The sequence below is a fragment of the Aspergillus aculeatus genome, assembly GCF_001890905.1.
Source record: "Aspergillus aculeatus ATCC 16872 unplaced genomic scaffold ASPACscaffold_6, whole genome shotgun sequence".
Taxonomy (NCBI): Eukaryota; Fungi; Ascomycota; class Eurotiomycetes; order Eurotiales; family Aspergillaceae; genus Aspergillus; species Aspergillus aculeatus.
In genome coordinates this window covers 1118637-1139566 of record NW_017962981.1, presented here as the reverse complement: position 1 = coordinate 1139566, position 20930 = coordinate 1118637, and the positions used below count along the sequence as shown (strand labels likewise).

Sequence of the window (20930 nt, the reverse complement as noted above, 5' to 3'; positions counted from 1 at the left end):
ATCCCTCCCCTTTGAGTAACCACAGAGCTTTGAGCCGAGCACAAAGCCTTTGACGGACAAGCAAGAGATGCTCTGAAAGTACAAATGAAAAGAAGTGAAAAGAAAGATATGGGGGGAAATGATTCAATGTGCAGTCTAAGACATACGATTGTGAAAGCCGTGGGAGCGAATATCTCCGCTCTTCCCTTTTAGAACATAACAAGGCAGGGCTCAATGACTTGTCATGAGCTGATGGCACTGGGATTCCTGTACTATATAAGCTTGGGAATTCTCACTGTGGAGAAACTGTTTCCCACACAGGTCACTGCATCCTCGCTGGTTCTTCATCTTAGTCTAACCTTCTGAAGTAACTTGTTGTTCATTCCACATATCAAGACTCTCTCTCAAAATGTCTTCTCTCGGTTCCGAGCAGATGGCCGGTGATGCCGTGTCTATCCTTGATGACGCTGCGCCGGACCTTATCTATGGTGCTGCGTTTATTCCTGATGCTGATTGCGGTGTTAATCGCAATGCTAAGGTTGAAGATGACTACAAGGATGACCACGAAGAGAATCAGGATGATGATTTGAACGAGAAGCTAAACGATGAGTCAGGCGATGACCACAACGATGGTACTGATGACCACTGTGACAAGCAGATCGATGAGCCAACTGATGCTCAGACTGATGCTCAGCCCGACGACCACAACGACGAGCAAGCCGATGAGTCGACTGACCAGACGGAAACCACCGATACTCAGACCGATGACCAGAACAGCGACCAGACCACCGACGACAGCGACGAACAGCTCAACGAACCGGCCCCCCACGACGACGACTTCCTCCACGAAGTCGAAGCCTGGCGCGCCTACTTCCAGCAAGAATGGCTCACCCACGGCGGGATCCTGCGCTGGACCACCCACCGCGTCCTACCGGCGGCCGGCGCTCTCGCCCTGTCCGCCCTGTTCTCGACGCCCGCCATGTACATACTGCACCTCCTGCACCTCAACTCGTACCTGACCGACAGCCCCGACGGCTCGGAGTGGCCGCTGCGCTTCCGGTTCACGGACCAACTGACCGATCTGGAGTGGATGGGCGCCCTCTTCTGCGTGCTGGTCGTCTGGCACCAGTACCTCTTCAAAGTCATCTTCCAGGAGTACCGGACGACACGGGCGGGCGCCGCCCGGTATCTGGACGTGCTCGGCCTGGTGTCGTGTCTGTTCTGCATGCCCGGGCTGAACGGCTGGGTGGTCGGGCAGATGTACGGGCTGACGTTCGCGGTGCTGCACCTCCATCTGCTGTGCATGTTGGGGCTGTATGATTCCGCGGTCTGGGCGAGAAAGTGCGCCCGCCGGCTTTTTGGGCTGCGCGATGAGATTTGTGGTCAATATTGTTTTTGGAGGTGATGATGATCGGGATGCTGATGTTATTGTTGCTTTTGAAGGTGATGATGATGATGATGATGCTGATGTTGCTCAGCATGACTTGGCGCTGCTGTTTGATCTCTATCACTTGCTCTAGACAGGTTTCCTTTCAGTGAGAGAGGCGTCTTCTGAGGTCTGCTCGTCGGTGCGGCTCTTTGTTGATGCGGCAAAAACAATGTCTTCTAATGAGTAATCTTAGTACAACAAGTTGGTATGCATTGATTAGAATAAGTAACAGTGATTATGTATAATCTTTTTACAATCTATCCATTAAGTAGGTTTCTCTCGGTGAGACGTAGATTAGTCTCCTTCATACAGCCCCTTCAGAAAAGTAAATCCCTTGAACCCGATCATGTCGACTTACGTTAATACTCCAAAGCATCAAGAGTGGCTCTTGACACCTAGACTGGCTGCCTCTTGGTATAGGCGTGAACAGAGCACTCCAAGGAATGTCTGGCGTTAGAGTAGGAAAGTAAATACCAATATCCTCCAATTGTAATCGATCATTAATTTGTCTGCCTCAGATAAATACAATATACTTGTTGGTCTGGTCCAATGAAGAATATTAGGTACCATAGCTGCAGAAGCTTGCACTCCGCTGATAGAATCCTTGAGTAAGACAGTGCTGGTGTCAAGACCTGTTCACTTTCAACCGAAAATAGAAAATAAGACAAAAGGAAAAGAAGAAGGAAAGACGAGCGAAGAATGACCAGGGGAGGTAGCAGTTTTAAAGACCCCACCTGCCTAAGCTATGAACGATAGGTGCTCTGCCCTCCCCATATCATATAGAACCCCTAAGGTAAGCGATTGCACAAACCGACCCTAAGCGGCAGTGCAAGCCCCGTTCACCTGAGTCTGGGGCGGTCCGACATCAATCGTCTGCACGCCACTGACGGTGGTGACGCTGTGGTCGATGCCGTTGAAGGTGCAGCGCACATTGCCCGTGCTGGAGACGATGTGCGAGATGCTAAGCGGGTTGGCTGTTTCCCCTTGCGGTTAGCATGGGAAGGCACTGCTTTGGAAAGCAGGGACGGGCAAAATTCACATACTGATGGCCGTCGAGGTGCCGTCGAGCGGGAACGACTGAGAGAATTGCGCGTCCGCGGCGCCTTGGAAAGTGATTGTGACGGATGAGCCCTGGCCTCCGGAGGGAGTGCTGGGGGTGGAGGGCTCAACGGGGGCCGGGGCCGGGGTAGGAGTTGTGGAACCCCCCGCGGCAGTGCACGAGCCCTGGGTCTGGGTCTGAGGGGGGCCCACGTCCACGGTTGCTACGCCGCTGACGGTCGTGCTGGAGTGGTCGATGCCGATGAAGGTGCAGGTGACGCCTGCGGTGCTGGAGGCGATGTGCGAGATGCTTAGGGGGTTGGCTGGGTTATTGTTAGTGATCGTTTGGGGGCAGGGTTTGTTTGCTGGGTTTCAGGCGGCTTACAGATAGCGACGGTGGAGCCATCGGTGGGGAAGCTCTGGGTGAACTGCGCGTCTGCGGCGCCCAGGAAGGTGATTTGGACCTCGGTCTGCGTGCGGACAGCCAGCGGCGCGGCGAAGATGGAGGAAGCGAGGGCGAACAGAACGGTGGACTCGGAGAGGAAATGCATGGTGATGGTGGGTCTATACTTTGCAATCAAGAATGACTTGGAAGGTAAAGTGTAGCGAGAGTGTGAATCGAAATTTTTGTGATTCTGTGTGATGCTGATGAGAATAGATGCTGGCTTGGGAGGGACGTCTGAGAGGTTTATATAGACATGATATGGGCTGCAAAAGCTCTGCTCAGCGTGCAGTTTAAGTCAGGTATACAGCTCATTTCCCTAAAATAGGACTATACAACACGACCCGTGGGAGAGGAGGTACTCCGCCGGCCTCATCAACAAAACCCTCATAGTTATTTCTCGGCTGCGCTCGGGAGACCGAGAAATTCCATGGCTCGTTGGGAGAAAGGTCAGGGCATAGCCCCGGATTTGGTATAAATGCGTAGAAAGTACCATGTATTGTACTCAAATTATCACACGACACACTGCCCCCCGGTGGCCGTTCCATGTATCTACCAGCAACGGCAGTGTAGTCTCGTGCCAGGGCTTGAGCTTTCTTCCCCGGACACAACTGAGTCAATTACGAGCAGAGCCTCGTGTTGAGTGCATGCACAGCTTATTAAGGCAAACTCTATCTCGACCATCGCCCGTCTTTGTCCGGGGAATTGACAGCATCCCACCGCCGTATATGCACCGCCTGAAACCTAAACCCGGACACTCAAAGCGGAACACGTCTACCACGCTGATGGACATTATCCATCGGTGCGGTATGTTTTACATAATAATGACAAGTTTCGAGTCTGTGGCAGGTGAGCAGAAAAGCGCGCATCTGATTTTAGAACAGACAGTGCTGAGCGAAGGCCAGTTGCTTGTCGCGGGCGTTGTTGGAGTAGGGCAAAAGTCATGACATCATACAGGACATGGGGATAAAGGATTGTTTGTATACATACACACTGCCACCTACCCACATCTGGTGTGCGGATGCTGCCGCTGCGAAGGGGGTTTCTCATTCGATGTCTAATTTAAGATCGAAGATGTAATGGTCTTAGACATCGGGTAAGGCCTCGTTCACGAGGTACAGCACAGGGTGTCCGGCTCTATCCTCCGTAGCACTACCGTCGTCCGCCCCCAAGCCCTAATCACTTACTGTGCATGGCTCATCCAAAACACTCATTACCGCTGAAGCTGGCTCGAGCTATTCCACTACTTGTTACAGTATGCTTTCTTCTTTTCTACCTTCACCGCCTCTAATATCTCTGCTTCCCACCTGTCAAATGCCTCTTCGTGGTCCTGGGAGGCCGCCCACGGCGCCACATCGTAAGCAGGTTGATTCCCCCCTTCGCCGCACCACACTTAAAAGAGTGAGATGCCAGGTAAGACGATGATGACATCCGCGACTAGGTCACCGGCTGCGTGTTTGAACTGTGCAGCTCAGATCGCTTCTGCTCGGGTTGTATCACTAGCGTGCCAGCGCTTTGCTGAAGTGGAGTAGTACCATTGCACTGAAAGTTCCGCCGCCGGGCTACACCTCGGCGGGGCTCGGTAAGAGAGAGAGAGGTCTTCTTGAGCTGTGTAATTTGTTTATGGAGATGGGCGACGCCGTGGGAAGAGGGAATCCCGGTCGTGACTGGCTGGGATTAGTTAAAAAAAACCTGATACAGCAATTGGGAGGACGCAGAAAGCGACTGTACATCGTACTTCTCTTCGATCGGGCACTGCACAAAAGCAAAAGGACCTAGCGAGGCTAGCCTCCTCTTGATCCACCGAATTCACTACCACTCGATTATCCTCGAACTTATACCAGCCCACTCACCGGCCGATCCATTCCCAGATCCCACGTCATCCGTGTCAACCCTCCTGTCTGAGGCAGTGTGCGGGGGCATGTCATGCCTATAACAGTTTTCCATACATCTTGGTTGTCTCCGGACCCGAACTGACATGGTAAGAAGCAACATTTAACACATATGCTCCCCGCGACTTGATGACGTTGCACCCAGAGAATCGACCAGCGTAGCAACGCACATGTATCATCAGATGCGCTACTCAGCAGCGAGAAGATTGACGACGCCGAACCACAACGGTCGCAGACTGGGCACGAGCTTGGACTGTGGGCAAAGTACTTTGAGCATTCTTATTGCTTTCAACCCCGGTTTGAACCCCGGTTTGAGTGGATGACCTCCAGCAAATCCTCATCGTCCTGAGCAGATGCAAGGACCTGCCTGAGCAGACTGTCCGTGATGCTGGCTACACTGGTTTGTGGATCCACTTAATAGGACTGCTACCCACGGCTTCTCCCTTCTGAGCCTAAGAAGTTGTCGCAACTCCTCCAGTGTATGTGCCAGTCTCAAGGTCACGGAGCTGGGGCGCTGATCAGCGTTGTCTCAGGGCCCGATCTTCATACACTATTAGAACGCTGAACATTGAACTGAGTTGGCGAATTTGGTGGACCTGATCGACCAGAAACAGTGGATCTTGTTCAATGCAGATAGCTTGACCGCCAGTCACATGATTCTGCATTCGGTCTGCTGTGACACGACTCGGGCGGTAATGAGGCTTCGCGCGCATCTCTATAGTAGATCGTCTCGCGAATATCTCTTTCCTATCGCCTCGTTTGGCATCGACCTGACGAAGCGGTGAGAGGGGTTGAATGAGTATGGACATGGCTAGTTGAAGAGAAATAACATGCGAGGGTCCTTGGATCTGCTCCTGGCCACAGTCTGGAAAATCAGCTCAGAAGTAGCGCTACCCCTGCAAAACAATGTGTATAGGAATGACTGTGTATCACCCACCCCGGCAGTATCCCCAATATTATCAAGGATCTAGGCGCCAAGTGAGGGGAACCAGGCCCCAGCACAACCCAGCACAACCCAGCACAAGACCTCCCAAAGGAGGGGAAATCGGCCAACATTACTCCGACAGAATAAGCTTCTTCAATACAAAGCCCATTACTTTCCCGAATCAACCTCTGCAAAGACGCTGATTGACAGGCCGAACAACAAAATGACCGAAACTGTAAGCTTCCACAGACAACCGCCCCCCCGCACTATCAATCCTAACCGCGACCTCTCCATTTGGCATTGGCTAAACCACAATCAACCACCAGAACCTATCATGCGTCCTCTACGGCGCCGGAAAAGTCCGGTTCGAAGACCGAGCCATCCCCCAAATCGAAGACCCCCACGATGTCTTGATCCGGATCGCGTACGTGGGCGTCTGCGGTAGTGATGGAAGCTCCCACCCCAACCCTGTTCCCCTCCCCAGGGCTCCCCAGACAAAGAGACTAATTCTGTAAGGTCCACTTCTGGACCCACGGCGGCATCCTCACCAAAGTGACCCCGGAAAAGCCCCTAGTCATGGGCCACGAAGCCTCGGGCACGATCCACGCCGTCGGCGGCGCCGTCACGGACCTCCAGCCGGGGGACCGCGTCGCCATCGAACCGGGCTTCCCGTGTCGGCGCTGCCGGCCCTGCAAAATGGGGCGGTACAATCTCTGCCCGGCCATGAAGTTCGCGGCCGACCCGCCGGACGCGCACGGGACCCTGTGTCGGGTGTTCCGGATGCCGGCGGACTTTGTGTACAAAATCCCCGATGCGCTGAGTCTGCAGGAGGCGGTGCTGGTCGAGCCGTTGGCGGTGGCGGTGCATGCTGTTCGGTTGGCGGAGGTGCGGCCTGCGCTGCATGTGTTGGTGCAGGGGGCCGGGACGATTGGGTTGTTGGTTGCTGCTGTTGCAAAGGCGTATGGGGTTACCAGGGTGGGGGTGAGTGATGTTAGTGAGGCCAAGGTGGAGTTTGCGAGGGGGTTCTTGCCGGGTGTCACGGTGATGCGGCCGGATGGTGCAGACAATGCGGAGGAGGTTGCTGCGCGGTTTAGGGGGGAGATGGGGCTGGGTGCTCAAGGGGTGGATGCGGTGGTCGAGTGTACGGGCGTGGAGACGGCGATGCAGACGGGGCTGTATGCCCTCGGGGCGGGTGGGGTGTTCGTGCAGGTCGGAATGGGCAAGGCCCTGCAGGCGCTGCCGTTGCTGGATATGTTCGCCAAGGAGACGGTCTTCAGGACGGCGTTTCGCTATGCGCCCCGTGACTATGAGATTGCGTTGGACTTGCTCGCTGAGGGGAAGGTCAGTGTGGCGCCGTTGATTAGTAGTACCCTGCCGTTTGAGGAGGCGCCTGAGGCGTGGGAGAGGACGCGCAGGGGCGAGGGGATCAAGAACCTCATTCGGGGGGTGCTGGACTAGCTCTGGGATATCAATTCACTTTCAGTCTGGCGGTAGTGGCTGAGACGGGTTCGCCGTCATCTTGAAGTCAAGTGACCCAGATTGTGACTTGGTTGCCGTATTCACATTGCGAGGAATTGGAGCATGGCCTATGACATGTTCAGACCGCAAGGGTTGAACTCAGCGATATGGCATTGTTGCCTTGGAAATGGATTGCTGAATGTATTGTTAGCTAAGGCTTCCTGGGACATGGCTTATGACTCCTTTCTTACGCGATATTTTGTATCCATCAGAAATTGCAGCCGCATGATGGTATAACAGCGGACAACCAATTCTTCGGAATGCGGTGTTACTGTTACAAGATGTCGAGGTCCTGATATAGCCGAATAGAGCTACCGTTCAAGCTGCATCGACAAGTATGACAAGAGAGAGTATGGAGAGCAATGATCAAACATTAATGGGATGTCAATGACCAATGCCCCCCTGATCTAGGTTTTTCTTGACGTATCACCCGCAGCTTGATCACAGAAGCCAGAACAGATCCGCTATATCATTTAGCGGGAAAGAACCCTGATGCCAGATGCCAGAACAACAAAGATCAAAGAACCCAAAGTTCAGAATAAGCATCTAAGAATGTAGCTCGCACTTCAAACAGCCTACCCCACTCGAGACCAAGCTGCCAGACTCCCACATCTCCTCACCAAATAGCAAAGCATTGAGTAGAAGTATGTACCTCGAACCTTATTCCAAGTGCACTGAAGAGAAGAGGGAGCAGTCTCGACAGCTGGTGTTCCCCAGACACTGACAAGCCCGGAATCTGTCCAGCGCGAGATAAAAAAAAAAGAATCTCCCAGTCCCGCAGTGACCCAGCTATACCTTGCGTCCGAATCTCCGAGCTTACGTATCTCGTATTGGACCGGCGGTGGGTATAGGATAGATCCAGAGTGCCCTAAAGGTCAGTTCACTTCGCACAAAGATACGTAGCATGCATGCATCGGTATCGGCTCATTGACCAAATATTGCCCACTCCCAAAGATCTTCATATGCCGCATACTGATGGCTTATGAAGGAAAATCTCGCAAGTCAGAATCTGCTAGGTAAGGCAGACCCCCCAAACAAGCATAGACCTTACCTTGGGAGCAGAAGTCTAGCCCAGTGAAAGTCCCGAGCCCTCCTCGATCGAGACAAAGCGAGTGGTTCAGATCAGATCGAGTTACGAGAATAGACACGTCTTGTAAGTTGAGCAAGAGTAGCGGTCAGAGTATCCAATGCCGCCACTCCAGCCAGCCCTGACACCTTGAAACATCCCCTTTCCCCATCGACCAACTCAAGAAGCTCCCTACGGCATCATAGAAAAGACTCGACTACTTCATATTACGTACAAGCATACGCTCATCAACCCTTGCCAAGCACAAAGACAGTCAGGAAGCGGGGAAATCCACCCAATCGAGGAACTGAGAGATATACGCGTGGCTGGGGGAATTTCGCACACGCAAGGGGGCCCAGGGGTCTATTGGCCAACTTCTTTGTTGAGCGACATACCTCACTACCGCTCAGGAGCAGCATTCCTGCGCTCGACGTGCCTCATCTGATGATCTGCTGGACCCCACAAAGAAGCACCAGACCAATTCTTCTTACCCAAATCTCAACGAATGGAGGACCGGGTTGCATCCCTTGCGGATCAAGGCGAGAGAAAATATCTCCCCTCGCCTTGAAATCCTTGATCTTGGACCACGGTGCCGCCAGCTTGAGGGCTAAAGGCGCCATTTCCCTCTCCTCTGCCCCCATTCCTTAAGCTGGGAAGATGACCGGCGGCTTGGAGAGAAAAGAAACTCTTTCCCTCGCTGAGAGTTGAGGAATTGGAGCAGCGCGAGTATGGGTTGACGAGGTCAACAAGATCAAGGTTGTTTTCTTTCTTTTTAAACAAGCCGATTGCACTGCACTCTTGATCCACGCCTCAGGGTTTCCCTCCGTTGAGAAAGCTATTTCACCTTGTGTCACCGTCACCGTCACCGTCACTGTCACCGTCACCGAGAAGGCAAGCAAGCATGTTTTGCCTCGACCACCGGCAGGACCCGACGGTCCAGGCGCTGCGACAACACATCGAGAGCGACGCGGAGTTGATCGAGCTGTTTGCGACGGCATTCAGTGAGATCCCCGAGGAGTTTCTGGACAGATCTAAGCACATTGGGCCTGCCCACATCCGCGACTACAGTGCCTTGCTCGACAACATCGACCAGGTGATCCAGACGGTGCCCTTGTGGACGTCGGCTGTGGAGCAGAACTGCGTGATTGCCTGTCCGATGAATGAAGTGCTGGTAAGTCTCCCTCTCTGCCTCCACATCAACCACGCCGGACTTCAGACATGCTCAGCCTTCCCTCGTAGATATGGTTCATGAACACGCGGACGGGTTCACACATTCTCGCCCGCAAGGACATCAACGCGCACTTCTACGACATCCTCCAGAGATGGGGCCAGTACCTGGCCTCCGCTGAATCCGCCAAGGCCATCCACAACGGCGAGGGCGGGTGGGTATCCTCCGGCGCGCTGACGGAACTCCTCGACGTCGTCGTGCACGCCCACAACACCGCCTTCCGGCCGGCCTCCTTCACCGACGCGTTCATCTGCGACCCCTCCCTCCCCAACTACGGCTTCCGCTCGTGGGACGACTTCTTCACGCGGCGGTTCCGACCCGGGATGCGACCCGTCGCCGGGCCCGAGGACGACCGCATCGTCGCCAACCCCTGCGAGTCGCAGCCCTTCGCCTTAGTCAAGAACGTCCCGGCCAGCGCCCACTTCTCGCTCAAGGGGACCGTCTACTCGCTGCGGGACATGCTGGGCAACGGCAACGACAACGACACCGCCACCACCACCGTCCGACCTTCAGCGATCTTCACAGGCGGTACCGTCTTCCAAGCCTGGCTCTCCGCCTTCAGCTACCACCGCTGGCACGCCCCGGTGACCGGCACAGTCGTCAACGTTCTGAATCTCAAGGGCACCTACTTCGCCGCCGACCCGGCCAAGGGCTTCGAGAACGTCGACCCTGCCACCAAGGCGTCGTGCCCCGACCGCCAGGCGCCTGATCTCTCGCTGACGATGATCTCGTCGACGGCCACCCGCACTGCCGTGCTGATTCAGGCCGATAACCCGGCGCTCGGGACGGTGGGCTTCCTGGCCATCGGGATGGCGGACGTGTCGAGCTGCGTGGCCACCGTCGCGGTCGGGGACCGCGTCGTCAAGGGCCAGGAGATCGGCAGTTTCCACTACGGCGGGAGCTCGTACTGTCTGCTGTTTGAGCCCGGGGTGGATCTGACCTTTTCGCCGTTCGTCGGGGAGGCGTTGGCGCAGGATCCCGGGTATGAGGGGCGGTGTATTGCGGTTAATAGCCAGTTGGCGGCGTTATGAGGAAACCCCTTTTGATCGTGGTCATGGAGCACGAGAGTTTGTCGGAGAATAAGTTAGGGCTGGGGTGATCTCGTGATGTGGACAGATGGATCGGGCAGGTGGAAAAAGTGGAAGAGTTCAGAGCATCATGGGCAAGCGAGTTGCGGGAGACCAAGAACGATGTCAAGTTGATGACCTGATTCTATACTTGTCGAAAGACATCAGGAACATGACTAGGGTTGGTCATGACATGACATCGGGAGTTTCTTCAATAATTATGCTGATACGAGGTTGCAAACCAAACCACGAAGTAAAACGCACGTTTGTCCGTATCTTGAGGCTGGCTGACTCATCCCTAGACTGTGAACTGCCTGAAGTAACCCTGCAATTTGCCTCAGCCTCTCTGTCTCGATCTAATGTAGCCCACTAGTCGCAAGTGCCACTCCCGTCAACTTCTCAATCTCATGAAGACCACAAAGAAGAAACGTTGCTGCGGGTACTGTAAGTATACAGAGTAAGCAATTCACTTCAAGAGATTATGCACACTTATGGGCCTTGCAGCCTCCAGACCACCTCACCCTAGAAATGGTCGACTCAACAACCTTTTCCACAGCAAGAATCACCGAAGGCGTTCTCCTGTCACGGCAATGGCCTGTATCTAGCGAATGTGACGGAGATAATAGTCACAGAATATCGGCTCTTACCCAAGAATGAGATCTGAGAGAAGCGCTAGGCCCGAGTGGATCGCATTCACGGATCGAAAATCCCAATGAAGTCGCGTCCGCTAATCCGAGTGGGCCAGCGACTGCATAAGCGGACATCAAACCCAACCAGGCCAGAGAACGGCAAGTACCGCAGATGCCGCGCACAGTGCCTTGGGTAGAAGCGTTTGAGACCGTCGCGTTTCAATCCAATGGATTTCCCGACACACGTCATCACACCCCGCGTATACACTTGCATTGAACTAACCAGCGGGATGGGTATGAGAATGTCGATTAGTGGGATCATCGTGGCGGGGTAACCATATTAGGGCCTGCACTGTAAAAGCACGGGCAAGTCAGCTCATTTCTCGATTTCTCTCTTCGCCATAGGCTTTGAGATCCCCACACACTACTACAGTGATACTTGCTGATGACCCCAGCATTCAAAGTTATCATCGTCGGTGGAGGCCCCGTCGGGCTCACCGCCGCGCACGCTCTCCACCACGCTGGGATCGACTTCGTGGTCCTCGAGGCCCGCGATTCGGTCGTCCTTGACCAGGGCGCCAGCGTGGTCCTGGCACCACCCAGCCTGCGTGTGATGCACCAACTAGGTCTTTTGACGCGACTGTCCAAGATCAGTGGCGAGATCTACCAGGTCACCTCCTTCACGCGGGACGGGTATGCGTTCGCCGAGAACACGGCCATCTCTCGGGTTTTCAGAAAGAAGTAAGTGCGCTAGGCACAGCACGCCCTTCGGAAAAGGCATCGTACACTGACACATGGGATCTCTAAATCCCAAGTAGCCACGGAACCGGCATGACCTACTTTCATCGCGCCCAGATCATCGAGAGCATCTACGATGCACTGCCTGCCGCTGCGAAAGCCCGGTACTTTCTAGGCAAGAAACTCGAGACTATCGAGACGCACGACCACGGTGTACGCGTCACGTGTACCGACGGGAGCACGCATGAGGGTTCGATGGTGCTGGGTGCCGATGGGGCGCATAGCAAAACGCGGACCCTGATGCGCGAGCTGGCGCTGGCTGAGGGGCCGTCGGCTCAGCTTAAATGCAAAGACGAGGCCTCGTTCCCGGCACAGTACCGATGCCTGTGGTGCAGCTTTCCCAGACCGAGCGCCGCTGACGTAGAGGTGGGCCATGGTTCAGTCACACACTCCAAAGACATGTCGGTCATGTTTCTGGCCGGGAGGGAGCGAGGTTGGGTGTTCCTGTACGAGCGGATCCCAACGGGGCCGACGACGGAGCGGATGCGCTACACTGAAGCAGAAATGCAGGCGTATGCGGCACGGTTCGCTGACTTCCACGTCTCGAGAACACTGAAGGTCAAGGATGTGTACGCGGCGCGTTTGACTGATGGAATGGCGAATCTGGAGGAAGGGGTTCTGGGGCAGTGGAGCTGGGACGGGCGGATTGTTCTGGCAGGCGATGCGTGCCACAAATTCACCCCGAACGCGGGACAGGGGCTGAACAATGGGATCCAGGATGTGGTGGCGCTGTGCAACGGGCTGCATGCGCTACTGCGATCGACCGGTCCCGACGTACCACCGCACAAGACCTCTCTAGCCAAGGTCTTCGAGGTGTACCAGAAGATCAGGGCCGCGCCGTTGAAAGCCGACGCCGACCAGTCGCGGTCGCAAACGCGATTGGACGCCTGGGCAAGTCCATACTATTACTTCCTGGCTCGCTATGTTATTTCCTTCGCTTGGGTGATGTGGTTCCTCGTGGACTTTATCGCCGCGCGCGCAACGAAGGGGGCCTTAGTGTTGGATTATATCCCCGCGGACGAACCGTTTCCTGGCGCGCTGGTTAGCTGGGAACATCCGCTCAAGAATGAAGTCAAAGCAGGATAGGCCGGGTTGTGAGGACTCGTTGAGGGGAAGGAGGGCGTCTATTACGGTGGCCTTTACAATGTAGTTAATGCCCTCATCATCTGTATCTATTATTGCTCTCTCTCCCAGACCGACTTATTGTCTTCTTCTTGAAATAGCGCATCGTGCAAGACGACATAGCTCCGCCACGAAGTCTCGCATCAAGTGGAAATCAACACAATAGCCAAAGTAAGTGTGTGACCCTGCCGCCCGGGAAAAACGTGCCGCAATTGTGTCGAGCAAGCGAACGTCGTCCAGCGTCTCCGAGTCACCGGGATCGTTCAACACTTTACAAAAGAGGTTCATGACCCCTGAAAGAACATAGTAGATTTCATACCTGAGAGTAGCCCCCCCAAAAAAGAACGTCAGCCTGATGACACTTGGAATCGTACGCGGCATGCGAGGAGAGAATCGGATCCTACCAAAACACCTCCTGTGCCAATGCATCTTGCATGACAAGAAACTGTCGCAGAAGTGCGCGGCTCGCGTTGGCCGCAACCTCTAAGCTCAAAGTGATGCCCAAGGCTCGGCTGCTGGGATCGGCTATCCATGCCGCGCATCCCGTACTCATCTGATGAATGGCAGCAATGCAGTATTGGTGTTGCAATTGTAGCAAGCACGAGCGCAGGTAAATCTCTTCCTGGGTGAACACCACTCCCTGGTCATTGTTCGGCAGCTGCAGGCTGCGATACCACTCATTCAACTCATCATCCAGCTCTCGAACGGTCTTCAACAACTCCGCATCAGAGGCTAGTGCGGCTTGAGGAGAGTACAGCTTCCTAGTGATCTGGGATTGAACAAGGCTGAGCCTGATGTCTGTGGGGAAGAAAAGTGCAAGATTAAGATTCGCTGGGGTTTGGTGGTCGTGGTAGCCAAATTCCATGGCGAGTTCGTCTTCATCTGGGAGAGTGAGGTCACAGTAATCGTCGCAAATTGCTGGGGGGCGGCCGGTCCTGAGAGAGAGTTCCCTGTCGCAGAGGTAGGCTAACCAGAAAAGGAATCGACAGTGTAAGTTGAAGACGGTGGGTGATTTCTGAACGTGCCGATGTAGATGGCCCCCAAGGGTGAAAATGTGGCGGACCGAGGCCTGGAAGAGCGAGTCGACTGAATGGGGGGCACTAAAACGATGCAGTCGAAAAAGAGACTATAACAGTGATTAGCAAGCGGATTGTACCCCTAATATGCCTGCAAGGACGGGATAGCTAATGTAAAAATTCCCGGAAAGAAGAAGGTGTCCAGAGGATTTCAGGTCACCCAGCGAAGAGACCACAACTCCCTGATCATATGACACCATACACCTCCAAATCTTCAAAGAAACCAACAGCCGCGTTGGTAGATCAGAGAGCATAAACACAGGATTTGACTTACGAGCATCAGCAATGCTTGGATTCCATCTATAGTGGCCGCTCCATCCAAAGACTCTGACAGAAGATACTGCGCTTGGTGACCATACTCTTGAATATTATTATTGTCGGGCAGGGCTTGATCGAAGGGCCAAGAATTTATGAATGCCATGAAAGCAAAAATACAGGCTTTAGCCGTGGAAGGATCAGGTGAGGCATCCGATGCTTTATTCTCGTATGCCGCCTCCATGGTGTAATGAAATAGGTCTGGGTGGAGCAGAGGGAAAAAGCGATGCAGCCAGGTACGTCTGAAGAACTGGAATACCAACAGTACCTTGCTCCTATCCGGTAGGTCAGGATGATGATGGGTCTGGAAGTACTCCCTTGTAGTCGCCAAGCCGCCCACCGATTGGCTATGTCTTCGCGCACTGTTTAAAGACAGGCGATCGAAATCAATGGTCTGACCGGTGCGCGACTCCATCCACTGCCGACTTTCGATGGTGAAGAAGGGCAGTCCATTAGAGGCACGAAGATGCGTCGGGACATGTCCCATGATGTGATCGATGGCAACAGGGGAGCGATGGGACGATCCTCGTTGGGTATTCGAGTCAGAAGATGACTTGACCTGAGCTGTGGATCCATTCGCCGGTCCCTCTGGTGCTTGCTGCTGTCCTCCCATTGGAAACAACAATCTGCTCGATGAAAATATTAGCGTTTCTTGGGCATGGAACGCGACGTACATACACGCGATCGTCCGTTGAGGAAGGCTGGTTGAAACGGTGGCTGCGATCGAAGGTACATTGCAGGCCCTGCTGCAAGCACCATTCGCACGGAATCCTGTCCCGATAACATTTTATCTGGACATTATTAGAAACAGGCTTCAGGGGGGCGTGAGCGCCCCACCTTTTTGCGAAAGCAGGAGTCGCATGCAAGACGCGTGCGTGCGCCAAATTGAAAATCGTTGGCTTGCCGAGGCATTTGCGAAACGAAAGATGTAGAATGTAGAATGGTAGAATGTATAGAAGGGGTATTCGGAGACAAGTGCCAGTGATTGATGCCAGCCTGGAGCCGAGCGGGTGATTGCCTGGTGGCTGACTTATGCAGATGTAGATGACTAAGCAATGCATCACACTTCCAGCACAGCTGTGTATCGAACTATCAACTAGTTATTGCATAATCACGCCTTACGCAACATACAACCTCACCAGATTCTGCCTCTCATCACACAGATGAGCGCCCAAGCGATTTTCTACTTGTTAAGGCCATGAAAGGCCGCTTGAACAGGTGGAAACTCCTGATCCTGAACCGCCCACGCCGCCTCGGTTAAACCCGCATCCGGGAGCACGAGGCTGGCATTGGCGGTTACTGCCCTACCCGGTCATACATTTACTTGCAATACTGCATGGCGCAGATAGTGGGTCTCTGCCGAGCACACATGTTAGCCTTCCTAGAATTCAAGTGTACATCTGGAGGAACTACAGTAACCTGTTCCGAAATCACCTCCAGCAGATGAGTATAGGTAGGCTTCAAGATGACAGCGCTTGCAGTCGCTTGGGTGCTCTCGATAGGCTCCAAGTAGCCTAGCAGGAGTGTCTGAGCGATCAATGTATCGAGGGAGTTGGTGGTGGCCCGAGTCTGGGATTGGAGGAGAGGGATGCTGTCCTTCGTAAGTTGAAGCGCTGAGATGGTCTTCTCAAGAGTGATGACATCGACGCCGACCTGAAGAAGGATGGCAATCACGTCGTCGACGCCGGTGTTTGGGTCGATCTCCTGGCGTGGGCTTTCTGAGCTTGCAGCGGGATGAGAGTCTTGCTGAGAGCTGCCTTCGGAGATAGGTTGCCCGAGCAGTTTCGATGCTAGAACAAGCAGTGTGAAGATAGTGTAAGCAAGCTTCATTTTCATGAAAGTGTGTCGAGTTTGTGTATAGAGATGTGACTACAGGGGAAAGCAGGACTGTATTGGCTGAGGCTGGGTCTCGATAATAAGTTGGCAGAAAGTGAGTGGTAATTGCGGCCGGTGGTGTTTAGTTGTACCAGTATTGGGACCCAAATCAAGTCGTACAACCGAAAAAGAGTATAGCACAAAAGCCTGTGGTGGTAGGACTTGCGATGGCAATCAAGTGCAACCCGTTGATCTGTCATACCTATTAGAGTTTGGTACCTGGAGAGAGGGGCCTGGATGGAAATGCATAAGACGTAACTCGGCACATGCTGTGGCTTGAATGATAGTCTGAGACCCGATAAGCTGCTTGCACGAAGGTAGAACAGAAATAGCCAAGGTGTGGTTGTATGTGATCAAGGCAAGTCAGTATATCCAAAGTACAGAACTTTAGCAGCCATCATATAGTCTACCCCACTTCATTGCACCAACATTCCAGATCTTGTTCGGGTGAAGCCTCGAATGCAGTAGTGTTCCTACTTCAACCTTGATTTATCCCACTTCCAAGAACTTTCAGCCCGCGTCAGCCCGCGTGGGAAAAAGGTAAAGTATGAAAATAATTATTTAAGAATAGTACCCCTCTGTAGCAATGGCCTTCCCCACCCTCTGCATGTATTGACTTTTGTAACTGGTATTGGCACGGTTTCCAAGCTTCGCCCAGCTGTTGAGATGAGCAAACGCTTCATGTTTCTCTAGTAGTGACTTCAATCAACCGCTATATCTGAGTTCTTTCGCCGGATAATTTTACCGCTACGGGGAACGACCCATAGCATCTTGGGTATCGATACTCAGCTTCGGGAAGGAGCTGCGCAACCGTGTAACTTACATCTGCTAACCCTTATATTACTTATATAGCCAGCATCAAGAGATACAAGGATCCCAAATATCGATAGACGAAGATCGGACTTTCGCCTACCCCACACGCGGGGTTTGGCTAATCCTTCACGCACACGTCTGTGTGTCCCAGAAGACAATGCAAAAATTTTTTGGCGTGGGTAACATTCCTAAGCGACGTTCTGGGCCGCATTGTGCAGACCATCCCCGTCCACTCTTTTTCCTTCAGCATCCCACTGCTGCGGGGTCTGCATTAGTGCCACTCGCTTGGTGCACGGGAAGAGAGCTAATCCCAGAGGAATGATTGGCCTACACGCTTGATATCCTTGCAGATCAACATTGACCATACTGGATTCGATAACAATACGGGCTTATATTTGATGTCACGTATGCATGTCCCCTCACGGTGGTGAAATAATATAAGCCCAGACTGACGGTGAGGGAAACCCCAGAGAATTGCAATAATTCAGACACGCACACTTCTCACTATGTTCTCAATCCATTTGACAATACTCAGCCCCACAGGCTTGTTTTACTTGGGTGGGATCTGGTTTGTGTCTCGTCTCGTCCGCGCCTTGTACAATGTCTCCCCCTTCCACCCCCTCAGCCACATCCCAGGCCCAAAGCTCGCAGCTGCCACATTTCTGTATGAGGCTTGGTTTGATTTGATTAGAGGGGGTCGCTTCACCCATGAGATCAAGCGATTGCACGATATTTATGGTTCGTTGTACCGCTGCCACACTTGGTCCTGTATCTGACGCCGAGAGACCAGGCCCGGTGGTGCGCATCAACCCAGAGGAGCTGCATTTCAACGACCCCAAGTTCATCGACGAGGTGTACCCCACCGCCGGGCGCACACGAGATAAACAGGTTCACCATGTCACCTTTGCTACCGGCCCTACTGCTGAGTCGATGTTTGCGACTATTGACCATAAACATCATCGCATCCGACGCGGCGCGATGAACAAATTCTTCTCGCGTGCACAAATTGCGCGGCTGGAGCCTGAAATCAAGAGGCTGACGGACCAGCTCTGCGAGAAGATTATCCGGCTCGGTAGGGATATAAGCCATCTCCATTGTGAGAATCTCGCTCAACCCCTGATTCCCAGGCACCAAGGACCACGAACCACTCGATATCACCACCGCGTATAGCTGCTTCACCGCGGACGTCATCTCCGGCTACTGCTTTGGCGAGTCCTTCGGGTTCGTCACGCAGGAGGGCTGGGAGCCCAACTTCCGAGACGCCGTTGTGGGTCTATTGGAGACGATCTTTCTCTTTCGGTTCATACCTGTAACCAAACTTCTGGTACCTTTAGTCCCGTTCCTGTGGAGATGGCTGCCCCGATCATTGCAGGTGTACATGGACGAGTCGACGGAGAAGATGCCGGCTCGCGTCCGCCAAGCGAGGCGGGAGTTCGAGACGGGGACCATCCCCAGCCGGCCGACTATCTTCCACGCCCTGCTTACTTCTTCATTGCCGGAGGCTGAAAGAACCGACTACCGGTTGACCGGGGACGGTTTGTCGCTAAACACCGCGGGAACGGAGACAACCGCCGTAAGTACCACCCTTTCAACGTTCAGATCCGTTCCTAGTACTCAACAAATATGCAGTGGACCCTTACAGTCGCAACCTACTACCTCCTGGACCAGCCAGAGACGCTTGCCCGCCTTGTGGAGGAGCTCCAAGCCGCCGACGCCTTCAACCGAACGTGGAACGAACTCGAGAAACTACCCTACCTGAGCGCGGTTATCGCCGAGGCACTTCGCCTGTCCTACGGAGTCAGCCCGCGGAGCCCGCGGGTTGCGCCGAACGAGCGCCTCGTCTACCGTGGACGGTTCCAGGGGCGGGAGATCGTCTACGACATCCCCCCCGGCACGCCCGTGGGCATGTCCAATGCGATCAATCACCACAATGAGGAAGTGTTTCCAGATTCGCATACTTTTAGGGTGGAGCGATGGCTTGAAGCGGATGAAGCCCAGCGTCGCCGGATGGAAACGAGTTTGACCTCGTTTTCCAGGGGAAGCCGCTCATGCGTTGGAATCAAGTATGTGCCAGCCTTGCTATAAACCGTATACGACTGTGCTCACGCCCCATGCTAATCTCTATGACAACCAGTCTCGCATACTGTAACCTCTACGTGGCAATGGCGGCCCTCGCGGTGCGAGTGCTCCCCCGAACGAAACTCTACCAGACGACCGTGGAGGATGTGGCGTACGATCATGATGTTTTTGTAGGCGTGCCGAAACGGGAATCGAAGGGGGTGAGGGTTGTGGTTTCTTGAAGGAAATATGACAGTGAGGATGAGTGGATGGTCAGGCTTTCTTATGTATGGCTAGAATCATGCACGCATTCATCTAGTAGGGGTCATTCTCATATCATTAATCCAGAGCTCTGAAGTGTGAAGGCAAAGACACACTACGATCCAATACGTTCCCATCCCTGTAAGGCTATACTGGATTACTGATGAGATGTAAAGCCGGCTGACATGGCAGGATCACTAAGTTGCCCACTCGTAGGCTTGAGAGATGGTTACGGTGGGGGCGGGGCGGGGCGGGCCGGGACGGACCGGCGGGATTCTCCACCAGGACGACAGTCAAGCCATTTGTGCTACTTGAGCTGAGAAGGCCACTAGTGAATATTCTTGACAGCAAGAAAGAGGCACACAGAGTACTACATGCCTAGAGATTTGCAGCCATGCTCACCTGTCTTTATAGTGTGAATGCCATCAAGAGCCTGGCCATCTGCATTCAATGAGTATAAACACATCAAATGCCATTAACAGCATCATTGATAGAGCACACGATAAAGGGATCTTCAATCTGGTCACAGCTTCAGGTACCACGCTCTCTCAACCTTGTATAAACTCTAACCAAGCATCTAGATGATATGCAGGGGTTCCCAGGGCCGTCAGATGATTCTTCACCAATTAGGATCCCCACACACAATACGCAAGATAGCCCTACCAGAAGCCAACCTCAACATTTCCAGTTCAAACAAAGCTCATTCCTTGTAGTACTACATCATAGAAGCATCATGTATGTCCAGCATACCTATCCAGTACCCCTATATACCCACCAATTTCACCCCGAACCCGCGAGTCCAAACCCCCAACCCCAATCTCGCTGCAAAAAACACACATCCAACCTCCCACTCCATCCACCAACATACCCTTGATCTCATCTCCAACCCCCTCTACAAAGATCCCAACGTCGCACAATGCCCCTATGACGCCCCCATGACGTCCCTACCCTCGCGCAAGCCCCCAAAAAAAGATTGCCGCGACTGGGACTCGAACCCAGAATCTGCACTCCACACCGCTAGCATAAGGCTAGTACGGGGGCTCTGCAATGTTAATACCACTACACCACCGCGGCTGTTGTTGTACTGTTGTACTCGAAACTAAAACATAGCCCCACCTGCCCTATTCGTTTTAGGGCGCTACGGCCCCACAGCGGGGCTGTGGGGGCTGAGATCTTGGTGTTGGATTTTGTGGGATGTGATGCTGGGTTTGGGATGGTTTTTGTATGTGTTTTCTGTCTGTTGGCGTGGGGTTTGGGGTGCTGGAGTGGTGAAGGTATGAGGATAGGGGGAGGTTGGGGAGTGCGGTGGAGGACGCTTGTGATGTCATTGTAATTAAGTTACTTAGTTGGTGGTAGCCGGGTTGTCAGATCGGGGTAAGGACTACTGTGCTTAAGCTTC

General features: G+C 53.6%; 8 protein-coding genes and 1 non-coding gene across 9 annotated transcripts; 5 read left to right on the top strand and 4 right to left on the bottom strand.

Moving 5' to 3' along the window:
- Positions 1–388: 388 nt before the first annotated feature.
- On the top strand, positions 389–1499 carry ASPACDRAFT_42454 (uncharacterized protein; the record flags this gene model as incomplete). Its single annotated transcript, XM_020201107.1, has 2 exons — positions 389–1361; positions 1423–1499. 2 exons carry the CDS (start codon positions 389–391, stop codon positions 1497–1499), a joined length of 1050 nt encoding a protein of 349 aa, XP_020057293.1.
- Positions 1500–2224: 725 nt separating this feature from the next.
- On the bottom strand, positions 2225–2997 carry ASPACDRAFT_42453 (uncharacterized protein; the record flags this gene model as incomplete). The annotated part of the gene is made up of 3 exons (XM_020201106.1): positions 2225–2382; positions 2452–2769; positions 2832–2997. The coding sequence occupies 3 exons, from the start codon at positions 2995–2997 to the stop codon at positions 2225–2227; spliced, it is 642 nt and encodes a 213-aa protein (XP_020057292.1).
- A 2891-nt stretch (positions 2998–5888) lies between these two features.
- Positions 5889–7525, top strand: ASPACDRAFT_117566 (NAD(P)-dependent alcohol dehydrogenase). Its single transcript, XM_020196079.1, has 2 exons — positions 5889–5940; positions 6032–7525. The coding sequence occupies exon 2, from the start codon at positions 6282–6284 to the stop codon at positions 7161–7163; it is 882 nt and encodes a 293-aa protein (XP_020057291.1). The 5' UTR covers positions 5889–5940; positions 6032–6281; the 3' UTR covers positions 7164–7525.
- Positions 7526–9190: 1665 nt separating this feature from the next.
- ASPACDRAFT_51744 (uncharacterized protein) lies at positions 9191–11410 on the top strand (the record flags this gene model as incomplete). Its single annotated transcript, XM_020202524.1, has 3 exons — positions 9191–9460; positions 9529–10466; positions 11362–11410. 3 exons carry the CDS (start codon positions 9191–9193, stop codon positions 11408–11410), a joined length of 1257 nt encoding a protein of 418 aa, XP_020057290.1.
- Positions 11411–11658: 248 nt separating this feature from the next.
- On the top strand, positions 11659–13097 carry ASPACDRAFT_59758 (FAD-dependent oxidoreductase; the record flags this gene model as incomplete). Its single annotated transcript, XM_020203485.1, has 2 exons — positions 11659–11954; positions 12032–13097. The coding sequence occupies 2 exons, from the start codon at positions 11659–11661 to the stop codon at positions 13095–13097; spliced, it is 1362 nt and encodes a 453-aa protein (XP_020057289.1).
- A 436-nt stretch (positions 13098–13533) lies between these two features.
- ASPACDRAFT_42449 (fungal specific transcription factor domain-containing protein) lies at positions 13534–15137 on the bottom strand (the record flags this gene model as incomplete). Its single annotated transcript, XM_020201105.1, has 2 exons — positions 13534–14259; positions 14484–15137. 2 exons carry the CDS (start codon positions 15135–15137, stop codon positions 13534–13536), a joined length of 1380 nt encoding a protein of 459 aa, XP_020057288.1.
- A 707-nt stretch (positions 15138–15844) lies between these two features.
- On the bottom strand, positions 15845–16354 carry ASPACDRAFT_42448 (uncharacterized protein; the record flags this gene model as incomplete). The annotated part of the gene is made up of 2 exons (XM_020201104.1): positions 15845–15880; positions 15944–16354. 2 exons carry the CDS (start codon positions 16352–16354, stop codon positions 15845–15847), a joined length of 447 nt encoding a protein of 148 aa, XP_020057287.1.
- Positions 16355–17694: 1340 nt separating this feature from the next.
- ASPACDRAFT_1899554 (cytochrome P450) lies at positions 17695–19637 on the top strand. Its single transcript, XM_020198754.1, has 5 exons — positions 17695–17950; positions 18003–18284; positions 18340–18785; positions 18842–19275; positions 19347–19637. The coding sequence occupies exons 1-5, from the start codon at positions 17719–17721 to the stop codon at positions 19510–19512; spliced, it is 1560 nt and encodes a 519-aa protein (XP_020057286.1). The 5' UTR covers positions 17695–17718; the 3' UTR covers positions 19513–19637.
- Positions 19638–20505: 868 nt separating this feature from the next.
- Positions 20506–20605, bottom strand: ASPACDRAFT_t124. Its single transcript has one exon. It is a non-coding gene; the product is annotated as a tRNA-Thr (tRNA).
- Positions 20606–20930: the final 325 nt, after the last annotated feature.